The following is a 12,493-nucleotide window of genomic DNA, read 5'->3' as shown; positions in this document are numbered from 1 at the left end:
TGGAAGGGGGGCTGGAGAATGCTCCTTCAGGGGACTTCAATGCTCACTTGGGCAATGACAGCGAGACCTGGAGGGGAGTGATTGGGAAGAACGGCCCCCTGATCAGAATCCGAGTGGTTTTCTATTGTTGGGTGTCAATATGTGCACTTGGCACCAGGACACCCTAGGCCGCAGTTCCATGATCGACTTTGTGGTCATGTCATCTGACCTGTGGCCACATGTCTTGGACACTCAGGTAAATGGTGGGGACAGATGCCCGTGCAGCTGGGGAAACCCAAACGTTTTGTGAGGGTCTGCTGGGAACGCCCAGCGGAGTCCCCTGTCAGAAGGAGTTTCAATACCTACCTCCGGCAGAGTTTCTCTCATGTCCAGGAAGAGGGGGGAGACATTGAATCCGAATGGACGATGTGCCACGCTTCTATCGCTGAGGCGGCAGACCTGACCTGCGGCCGCAAGGTGGTCGGTGCCTGCTGTGCCGGCAATCCCAGAACTCGCTGGTGCACACTGTCGGTAAGGGATGCCATCAGGCTGAAAAATGAGTCCTATTGGGCCCTTTTCGCCCATGAGAGGCAGCTGACGGGTACAGGGTGGCCAAGCGCCACGTGGCTCTGGTCGTCTCTGAGGCAAAAATGTGAAGAGTTCGGTGAGGCCATGTAGAACGTCTTCCGGGTGGCTTCAAGGAAATTTTGCTCCACCATCCCACATATCATAATGGGGAAGCAGTGCACCATCAACACAGTTTGTAGTGGGGATGGGGCGCTGCAGACCTCGACTCGGGATGTTGTGAATTGGCGGGCCGAATACTTTAAAGACCTCCTCAATTCCACCGACACGCCTTTCCATGAGGAAGCAGAGCCGCGGGACTCTAGGGCGGACTCTCTTATCTCTGGTTGAAGTCACCAAGGTGGTTAAAAATCTCCTCGGTGGCAAGGCCCCAGGGGGTGGATAAGTTCCGCCTTTTAAAAGCTCTGGATGTTGTGGGGCTGTCTTGGTTGACGTGCCTCTACAACATTGTGTGCACATCAGGGACGGTGCCTCTGGATTGGCAGAGCGTGGTGGTTCCCCTTTTTAAAAAGGGGGACCGGGTGGTTGTTTCAATTATCGGTGAAATCACACTCCTCAGCCTCCCTGGAATGTCTATTCTGGGATACTGGAGAGGGTTAGGGTTAGGGGTTAGGGAGGAGCAGTGTGGTTTTCGTCCTGGCCGTGAAACAGTGGATCAGCTCTATGCCCTCAGCAGCGTTTTCAGGGGTATGGAGGTTCGCCCAACCAGTCTTGGAGAAGACGTTCGACCGTGTCCCCCGGGGAGTATGGGGTTCCAGAACCCCTGTTATGCGGGGTCCGGTCCCTTTATGACTGGTGTGTGAGTCTGCTCCTCGTAGCCTGTAGTAAGTCGGATCCATTTCCAGTGGGGGTTGGACTCCGCCAGGGCTGTCCTATGTCATCGATTCTGTTAATCACTTTTATGGACAGGTGGAGCTCTGGTGTTGAGGGGGTCCGGTTTGGTGGCCTCAGTATTTCATCCCTTCCTTTTGCATATGATGTTCTGTTGGCTTCATGAAGCCGTGATCTCCAACTCTCGCAACCGATTGTGAAGCGGTTGGGATGAGAATCAGCACCTTCAAATCTGAGACCATGTTCCTCAGTCGGAAAAAGGTGGTATGCCCTCTCCGGGTCAGGGATCAGCACCTTCTCCAGGTGGAGGAGTTTATGTACCTCAGGGTCTTGTTAATGAGTGAGGGAAGAATGGAACGGGAGATCGACAGAGAGATAAGGTGAGAAGCTTGGTCATCCGGGAGGGGCTTAGAGTAAAGTCCTTGCTCCTCTGGATCAAGAGCCAGATCAGTTGGCTCCTTCATCTGATCAGGGCACGTCCCACTGGGAGGTCATGGGGCCAACTTCAGACACGCTGGGGAGACAATGTCTCCTGGCTGGCCCTTGAACGCTTTGGGTTACTGCCGGAAGAGCTGGATGAAGTGGCTGGGGAGATGGAAGTCTGGGCCTCCCTGCTGAAGCTGTTGACTCCGCGACCCGACCTCGGGTAAAGCGGGAGATGATGAGATGAGAGAGATGAGATCGCACGTTTTTGAGATACTGTATGAATCGAAAGGATTATCTGCTGGATAGCACATTATTTGGGTCAATATCATAAGGAAGTTAATATGGCTGTCTCTTTAAATGCAAAATATCAAATTAGTCAATTTGAAAAAAGAAATAAGTCTATCTTGACGAGAACCTGATGCTTTTTAATGACAGAAATTATTTCTTACCATTCCTTGCTTCTAATGTCGAACAAAATATCGTGATTTTTTGGCCGTCCATATTACTGATATAGTCACTTTGGAACAAGAAATAAAAAGAAAAAAAATCAAAGCGGAAAAAGGAAGTCACGTGAGCAGAGATGACATGGTAAACACTAGAAACACATGTATCAATGCTACTCGCGTCTGGTTAGATGGCGGCGCCCTGAGAGAGCATCTACAGGCACAAGTAAGTTTTTTTCCACGTTTTATGCAGTATGTTTTTGTTTTCTTGAATTTCATTCACAGATGTCCAAAGAAATTTGGTTTTGCATTTTATCTGTATCTTTTCTCTATTTTGAAATAATTGATCCTATCAGCTTCATTTCCTGTCGTTATGGCATTTCGTTTTCTTCACCTTGCAGTTTCGTGCATGTCAAGTCTAATTTGTGCGCATATAAGCCGTACCCTTGATTCAGGTATCTTTTTTTTAGCTACAAATATGGCATATATACGAGAAAATAAGGTAACTGCTACGCAAAAATTCCAAGTTGGCAGCCTACAATCAGTCTTCGTGCACCCGCAATACATGTACAGTGGGGCAAATAAGTATTTGGTCAAACACCGATTGTGCAAGTTCTACTTGAAAAGATTAGAGAGGCCTATAATTGTCAACATGGTTAAACCTCAACCATGAGATACAGAATGTGTAAAAAAAAAAAACAGAAAATTACATTGTTTGATTTTTAAAGAAATTACTACCAAATTAGAGTGGAAAATAAGTACCGTATTTTCACGACTATAAGGCGCACTAAAAAGTCTTAAATTTTCTCCAAAATAGACATGGCGCCTTCTAATGCGGAGTGCCGTGTGTATGCTCCGAGCTCGCTCCAAAGCCTGACTGAGAGCACTTCCGGCCGACACGCTTCTTATATAGAGAAAAGGCGGATGTGGGTGGAGTCAGGCATGCGGAGGGGGTGTTTTTAAGAATGGATTGTGGCCGCTGGACTAACATGTCTGCTTGCACTGTTGTTCGAGCTTTTGCCAAAGCCGACACAGCTTTACGAAGAGTAGGAGCCAGCGCCGGGCTAGTTACGCCACTATTTGCGAATGGATTGTGGCCGCTTGGAATAACGTGTCTGCTTGCACTGTTGTTCGAGCTTTTGCCAAAGCCGGCACAGCTTTACGGAAAGTAGGAGGCAGCGCTGGGCTAGTTACGCCACTATTTGCGAATGGATTGTGGCTGCTTGGACTAACGTGTCTGCTTGCACTGTTGTTCGAGCTTTTGCCAAAGCCGGCATCGTTTCTGTGTAGCCACATGGCAATGTGAGTGACTCTGACAACGAAGAGAGGGAACCCGGCGTTTTTGATGAATCATTTGGACAATTGTTTAATTCGGACACAGAAAATGAGGACTTTGATGGATTTGTGGGTGATGATTGATCAAAAAACGTGAGTACATTGTAAAATGGCTAAATGAAGTACAACCGAACTCAGTTTTGCTTCCGTTGACTTTTTAAAAACGAGTTTTTAGCATGTCTGTACGTTTAAGCTGGTGTATGTTTTTCCATGCCTGGCTGCGTGTTTTGGTCCGGTACGTCTTGTGTGTGTGCGTCAAATACAGAAATAGCACTCGTTACTGACACTGCGCCTTTAAATGCGGTGCGCCATATAGTCGTTAAAGTACGGTATTTGGTCACCTACAAACAAGCAAGATTTCTGGCTGTCAAAGAGGTCTAACTTCTAACGAGGTTTTCACTCGTTACCTGTATTAATAACATCTGTTTTAACGGATGATCAGTATAAAAGACACCTGTCCACAACCTCATTCTCTCACACTCCAAACTCCACTATGTCCAAGACCAAAGAGCTGTCGAAGGACACCAGAGACAAAATTGTAGACCTGCACCAGGCTGGGAAGACTAAATCTGCAATAGGTAAAACGCTTGGTGTAACAAAATTAACTGTGGGAGCGATTATTGGAAAATGGAAGGCATACAAGAACACTGATAATCTCCCTCGATCTGGGGCTCCATGCAAGATCTCACCCCGTGGCTTAAAAATGATAACAAGAACGGTGAGCAAAAATCCCAGAACCACACGAGGTGACCTAGTTAATGAACTCCAGAGAGCTGGGACCACAGTAACAAAGGCTACTATCAGTAACACAATGCGCTGCCAGGGACTCAAATCCTGCACTGCCAGGCCTGTCCCCCTGCTGAAGCCAGTACACATCCAGGCCCGGCTGCGGTTCGCTAGAGAGCATTTGCATTTGGATGATCCAGAAGAGGACTGGGAGAATGTGTTATGGTCTGATGAAACCAAAATAGAACTCTTTGGGAGAAAGACAGGTTCACATGTTTGGAGGTGAAAGAATACTGAATTGCATCCGAAGAACACGATACCCACTGTGAAGAATGGGGGTGGAAACATCATGCTTTGGGGCTGTTTTTCTGCAAAGGGACCAGGACGACTGATCTGTGTAAAGGAAAGAATGAATGGGCCATGTATCGAGACATTTTGAGTGAAAATCTCCTTCCATCAGCAAGGACATTGAAGATGAGATGTGGCTGGGTCTTTCAGCATGACAATGATCCCAAACACACAGCCAGGGCAACAAAGGAGTGGCTTCGTAAGAAGCATTTCAAGGTCCTGGAGTGGCCTAGCCAGTCTCCAGATCTCAACACCATAGAAAATATGTGGAGGGATTTGTAAGTCTGTGTTGCCCAACGACAGCCAAAAACGTCACTGCTCTAGAGGAGATCTGCATGGAGGAATTGACCAAAATACCAGCAAGTGTTAAAAGTTACAGAAAACGTTTGGCCTCCGTTCTTGCCAACAAATGGTACATAACAAACAGATAAACTTTTGGCATTGACCAAATACTTATTTTCCACCATGATCTGCAAATAAATTCCTTGAAAAATAAACAATGTGATTTTCTGTGTTTTTCACATTCTGTCTCATGGTTGAGGTTTACCCCATGTTGACAATTACAGGCCTCTCTAATATTTTCAAGTAGAACTTGCACAATTGGTGGTTGACTAAATACTTATTTGCCCCACTGTACTTTTTAGCGAGCAAGGAAAACATTTATGTTCCGCTTACTTTGACAGTTTTTTCCCCCTGAAAGTTTGTATTAATTTCAGTCTCTCCACTGGTTTCTTTAATTTTATTTGTGCTTTTAGTATATTACATTACACTGAACCACATCACAGCATACCACACGACTCATTGATCTTCTTTACTCGCGGAGGGAGCTGGAGTCTATCCCAACAATCATGGGCAGCAGGCGGTGGACACCCTGAATTGGTTGCCAGCCGATCTCATGTCACAATGAAATGGAGAGCTACTCACGCTCACAATCACAATGCCACCAAGTGGGAATCGAACCCATAATGTCCACACCGAAGTCAAGCGGGAGAACCACTGAACCATCGGTGGCTATACAGTCGTACCTTTACTTACGAAATTAATTGGTTACAGAACTTTTTTTGTAACTTGAAAATTTCGTGAGTAGAGCAGATCTTTATATGTAAATTCTCAAATTCATTCCATGGTCCTCACACAACTGCCAACTAAACCCTTTAAAATTGTAGAATTTAATATTGGTCAAAGTTTCTAAATTATTTATGAAAGATATGAGAAACACCTAAATGAGAGAAACGTATAAGTAAATGATTTATTAATGTTTTAAAATGGATATAATGGCCAAAAATCCCAGCAAAAATATGCCCTGCCCCGCTGAAATAGTTCCCTCCGCGGCCGTTAGAATGGGAGACGTAATACACATGTTTGTCCACCAGATGGTGGTGTTCCAGCAGGGCCGATTTTGAATCGCTAATAAGGGGAATTGCGATCATTAATAAGGAGAGCATTTAGCGGAGCTGTACAGGTATGTAAGAGCATCTTAAAACATGAATAGTGTTTGTTGTGAGACAGCCAGTGAGAGCCCAGTAGAGGATAGCGAGGTTCTAAAGCAGTGGTCCCGAAACCGATCCTGGAGGGCCGCTGTGGGTGCAGGTTTTGCTTCCAACCATATAAGCCGCTTTTGTCGGACAAAAAAAGATGACTGAATCGAGGCAACGGCTTATATGCGAATAAAAACATGACTTGCAAAAAACTACAAATTGACGGCGCCGTGACATGATGACGTCACGAAGAAAATGGCCGCTGCGTCGGCGCGTGACGTCACGATGTAAGCGAATTCGGCCGATACTTTCATTTATTTCAAAATAGAGAAAAAGATAGACAGATAAAATGCTAAACAAAATGTATTTTGACGTATATGAATGAAATAAAAAAAACGTACGTATCTTGCATAAAATCTCTCTGACCGGAGTATCTGTTAGATGAGCGCTATCAAAGAACATCGCAACGCTAAACTTACTCGCTAATATTGAATTTTTTTTCCTTGTATTTCTTGTTCGAAAGTAAGAACTATTGGAGTAATATGAACCATCGAAAGAATTGAGATATTTTGACATTAGAAGCAATATGGCTGCCACAACATCTTAAACTAATGGTAAGAAAATTGTAATTTCTGTAATTAGAAAGCATCAGGTTCTCATCAAGATAGACTTGTTTCTTTTTTCAAATTGAATAATTTGATATTTTGCATTTATAAAGACAGGCATATTAACTTCCTTATGATATTGACCCTAATAATGTGCTTTTGATTCATCCAGTATCTCAGAAATACCACTTGTGATGATTTTTCTTAAGATTTTCCCTTCAACGTAACACATTTGGACACATCATTTGTTTGCATCTTATATGCGAGAAATTGTAAACTTAAATTTTTTTTAAGGCAATTTTCAGGGTGCGGCTTATACGCATGATAGGTTCACCAATAGGTATTTCCAAATGCAACTTGTAATACAAAAGAGACAGGACGATCATCTTTGGTTTTTCTTGCAAGAGAGAATCGATCCACACAACGTCTCCGGTCAAGATCATTCTGATGACTCGATATCTCTCTTGCTAATTTATTCCATAAGATTCACAACATTCATCTCAGTTCTCAAAACAATTGTGGGTCTGTCGAATCTTCCCAAGAGAGTTTTGATGTGAACCACCTTCAGCCGCCGATGCTTCTCAACACAATTTACAGTTCTGCGATCTTCGGTGTGAGCGACCGTGTGAGAGGTCGATGTTTCTCAAAACAATTGTTGAAAGTTTTCCGGATCCCAAGGGAACGATGTTTCGGTGTGAACAATTGTTTTGAGAAGTCCAAATAACAGGGGAGTGACCTTCCCGTTGTTTATCACAGTTGCAAGCAGATGTACTGAAAATGACTTTTTTAATATTACTAAGGTTCATTGCAAGCACATATATATAATGATTATATTTCAAGCAAAGTTATAATAATGATAACTCTAACAAGCAGATGCTGCTTATATGCACGTAAATACGGTGTGTGTATTAGTCGTACTATTGTAAATTTGCACTGACCTCTACTGAACTGGATGAATACAATGTCTTTTTCACATGCAATCACAGTGTCATCCGCCTCATGGTGTAGAGGTTCACTCGCCTGAATTGGCTGCGGGCTGGCGTGGGCTCAATTCCCCCTGGTGGCAGTATTATTGGGGGTGCGGATGGTCGTTTGTCTCTCTGTGTGCCCTATGGCAGACTGGCGACCAGTTTAGGGTGTAGTCTGCCTTTCGCCCAAAGACAGCTGGGTTAGGCTCCAGCAACCCCCGCAACCCCTTCGAGGATGCGCGGTATGGAAGAAAAATGAATGAAGGAATTCCAGTGTCGTATGAACGGAGAGTGTTGAACAGAACTGTAATGTGTCACTTTATGTTTATCTGGCCAGTGTCACTATATGAACGGGTCCTAACCCACAGTTGAACTTGTCTGTGCCAGTATTCATCGGGAATCAGTGGAGTTTGGATCCGCTGATCACTTTTTTCATTCATTGGGTTGTTTACCACTGTTACTTTTCCCCAACAGAAAATAGTTCTTCTTCAGTCCGTGCTCCATTTACAAACTCCTGTGGCCAACAATCAAAGGGCCCGGAACAACCAGAGAGGAAATTCTGAAATTATTCAATCAGCCACTTGCTCATGTTCTGGTCTCAGCCGTCAAGAATACAAATGGCAGGTGTGGGGAGGCAACGGCACCATAGAGGATGACAAACTCCATGCATTACAGCTTCGTCTGGATGAGTCCCAGAAACTCCTGCTGAAGGAGAGAGAGTGAGTCACAATATCGCAACTAATCACTACTTGTACCTTTACACAAAGTAAATTTTAAACCTGCCTCATGTTAGATGTGATCATGATTTTAATTTATAAAAAAACTGATGAAAAGTAATATTTTTTTATAAATGAAACAAACTACCTAGTTTTAAATTATGCCTTATGCATTATATGAAAATTACAGTAATCTCTCGAATATTGCAGATAATGTAGACTAGACATAGCCCCGACCTCGCTAAGATGGCTGTGCCCCGACCTCACTAAGATGGCCGTGCCCCGAGCAGTGACGGGAACGTTTTTGCGTTTTATGGAAGATGCGTTTTTTTCATGAATTTCAAATACATTTTTTTACCTTCTCTCGATTTTAAAATAAATGACCGTATCACCATTCACTTGAGTTGTGACGTCACGGCGCATGCATGGGCACCATTTTGTCATGACGTAATTGTGTCGTGTCATTGTGTCACGGCCAATGTTCCCTCTAATTTTTCGTTGGTCTGGGCAGAAAGACAACCTCCCTGAGCGCACTGAGTACCAATGTGAGCGACATCATGGGTACTCGGATGATTCGCCTAAAGACGTTTCGCCGACAGACGTTTGACAGACGGGCAGGTCGCCGAATGGACATTCGGCCGAACGTTCATTCGGCCGAACGGAGGTCCTCGCCGAAACGGGATTCGCGCGCTCGCCCCGCCCCTGGATCGTGTGTGTACAAGTTTTTCAACCTCGGCCCGCGGGCCATATGCGGCTCGTTAGGATTTTTAATCCGGCCCGCCGCCGGCGTTGTCCAAATTATAGTAAAAATCAATGTTAGTCTACCATCAATGGCAGCCCGGGAATAACCTCTCTTCCTCCATTACACTGAGCACTGGCTCCCTTCAAGGTTGTGTACTGAGTCCTCTTCTATACTCCCTGTGCACATACGACTGTACACCGACCCACCACTCTAACTCCATCATCAAATTTACCGATGACACCACTGTGGTCGGACTCTCACTGGATGACATTGCCAGCCCTCGCTACCTCAGCAGAGCCGGGAAGATTGTTAGGGACCCATACCACCCTGGTCACAACCTGTTCCTGCTGCTGCCCTCTGGCAGACGCTACAGGTCTCACAAAACACGGACAAATAGACTCAGGGACAGTTTTATTTCCCCAGAGCCATCAGGGCTCTGAACTTGCACTAGCATGACACACAGTCCCTTGCGCAATAACTTTGGGTTGTGCAGTAAAATGTGAAATATCTTAGATTGTGCAATGTTTTAGAATTTACCTTGCCCGGACGTGACTTTTTATATTTTTATATTACTTATTCATGTTTTTACTGGGAAAATGCAGTTAGTGGACTAGTACCACCAATTTCGTTTTATGCAGGTGTGTATAATGACAACAAAGGCTTTTGATTTGATTTGAGTTAATGCCACCTAACGGCGCCATCTTGAAAAAAAATGTATTGTATAATAAAAAAAAGGTTAATTATTGTATAATAAAAAAAACAGGTTAATGATTGTATAATAAAAAAACAGGTTGATGATTGTATAATAAAAAAAAACAGGTTGATGATTGTATAATCCAGCACCTTTCGGCGAGGTATACAGTTTCGCGTTCGGGATTAAGCAGTTATAAAACCACACATTATGGAAAGCTTTCATAATCCAAGCTGTTGTGCTGTTGCCCATCCAGTACAGAGGCAGCAATGCATCTTTTTGATTTTTTTGAACCAACCCTTGCTTGCTGAAAATTCACGGGGCTCACTAGTGCCTGGTTGAGGCTCGCATTAAGGGTCTTTGCCAGGAGCTAAGATACATGGTAGATTCATTGACGCCCTAATGGATCTAAGAGCCCTCCTAAACAAGAAGAAGAGGGCTTTTAGGTCTGGGGAGAAAGAGAAAGAAAAAGAAAGTCTGAAAATGGTCCAGAAGGAGCTGAAGAGAGATAAGGAAGGGAAAGACCATCTACAGGAGGAAGCTGGAGAACCAACTCCAGAGAGGCAACACCAAAGAGGTCTGGAGGAGCTTGAGGACCATTTCGGGCCATGGAGGCAACAGTGAGAGAGACCCGGAGTCCGGAGACAGGGAGTGGGCCAATGAACTGAATCAGTTCTTTAACAAATTCAGTCCTGCCCCCACTCCCCTGATCCCCCAGACCAGAAGTAACTCTTCCCCCTCATTCTCCTCCTCCTCTTCCTCCTCCTCTTCCACCGGTCTCTGCATTACTGTCATTTAGGTGATAAAACAGCTAAAGAAGATCGAGGCAAGGAAGGCTACTGGTCCAGACGGCCTCAGCTCCAGACTACTGAGAGAGTGTGCGGATCAGCTTGGCAAAGTTATTCTGCATATTTTCAACCTCACCCTCAGTCTGCAGAAGGTCCCCACCTTGTGGAAAACTTCCTGTGTGGTCCCAGTTCCAAATACTGCGAACCCCAGGGAGCCTAACCACTTCAGGCCGGTAGCATTAACCTCTCACCTGATCAAGTCATTGTAGAGGATCATCCTCAATCACCTCAGCCCCCTGATGAATGCAGAGCTGTGCCCTCTGCAGTTCGCCTATCGTCCAGGCATAGATGTGGAAGATGCTACCGCCTACCTGATGCACAGGTCTCTTTCACACCTGGAGAACACGGGAAGCACGGTGAGAATGATGTTTTTTACCTCTCCAGTGCGTTCAACACCATTCAGCCGGTCCTACTGAGAGGGAAACTGGAAGAGGCTGGAGTAAGCAACCACCTAGCCGCATGGATAATCGACTTCCTCACGGGCAGACCACAATATGAGAGACTCCAGGACTGTACGTCTGATGTGGTAGCTTGCAGCACGGGGGCCCCACAAGGCACAGTGCTCTCCCCACTCCCCTTCTCCCTCTACACATCAGACTTCAAACATAATAAAGACACCTGCCACCTCCAGAAGTTCTTTGACGACACCGCTATTGTTGGACGAGTGACGGACGGGAACGACCTGGAGTACAGGGGAGTCATCACAGCCTTTGTTGACTGGTGTAGGCAAAACCACCTCTCCATCAACACCAGTAAGACAAAGGAAATGGTCATCGACTTTCGGAGGAATCCTCAACAGACCACTCAGGTGAACATCCAGGGTACAGACATTGAAATCGTGGAGAATTTGAAGTACCTGGGTGTTCACCTCAACAACAAACTAGACTGGTCCACAAACATAGATGCCCTGTACAAAAGGGGCCAGAGCCGCCTCTACCTACTGAGGAGTCTACAGGACACTGCTGGGGACTTTTTACGACACTGTGGTGGCATCTACAGTGTTTTATGCAGTGGTCTGTTGGGGATGCGGTAGCACGGAGAGGGACAGGAACAGGCTGAATAAGCTGGTCAGGAGGGCCAGCTCTGTTCTGGGCTGTCCTTTGGACTCTGTGGAGGAAGTGGGAGAGCGGAGGATGCTGGCCAGGATGATGTCCATCATGGACAGCACCTCCCACCCCCTGCATGAGTCTGTGGAGTCCCTCCGAAGCTCCTTTAGCAATAGACTGTGGCACCCTCATTGCAGGAAGGAGTGCTTCCGCAGATCCTTCCTCCCATCAGCTGTCAGGCTCTTTAACAAAAAATTGGTTGTGTGTTAAGACCTACCGTATGCATGCATGTACATCTATATGTATGTATATGTGTGCTTATATATATATGTATGTGTATGTATGTATATATATATATATATATATATATATATATATATATATATATATATATATATATATATATATATATTTCAGCAACATGCTTATTTATTTATATATTTATTCATGTATTTATTTATTAACCCACTTATTACCTATCTATTTATGTCTAAAATGCCTTTCCTATTTCTGCATCCTCACCCCCTTGCTACTGTGACAACGAAATTTCCCGAATACGGGATGAATAAAGTTATCCAATCCAATCCAATGGCGCGTGACATCGACATACTTTTTCCTGTTCTCAGCATGTCGAGCAACTTAACTTTTTCCACAACCGTCATCATCTTCCGTTTTTTCTTTGCATCAAATGAAGCCTTGGGTGGTCCTAGACGCTTGGGAGACATT

The 12,493-nt window shown here is 45.0% G+C and overlaps 1 protein-coding gene across 10 annotated transcripts in view; it reads left to right on the top strand.

Annotated features, from left to right (window-relative positions):
• Nucleotides 1–12,493, top strand: part of ccdc102a (coiled-coil domain containing 102A) — a 155,644-nt gene that overhangs the window by 17,702 nt on the left and 125,449 nt on the right. For all 10 annotated transcript variants that reach the window (XM_077619538.1, XM_077619518.1, XM_077619529.1 and 7 more), the window contains one exon: nt 8,199–8,443. In XM_077619538.1, the coding sequence (XP_077475664.1) occupies nt 8,199–8,443 (245 nt within the window). The remainder of the gene's footprint in view (nt 1–8,198; nt 8,444–12,493) is intronic.

This window comes from Stigmatopora argus, chromosome 2 (genome assembly GCF_051989625.1).
Source record: "Stigmatopora argus isolate UIUO_Sarg chromosome 2, RoL_Sarg_1.0, whole genome shotgun sequence".
In the NCBI taxonomy this organism is placed as follows: Eukaryota; Metazoa; Chordata; class Actinopteri; order Syngnathiformes; family Syngnathidae; genus Stigmatopora; species Stigmatopora argus.
Note: the sequence above shows the minus strand (reverse complement) of the source record. Positions and strands in the feature narration are given on the sequence as shown.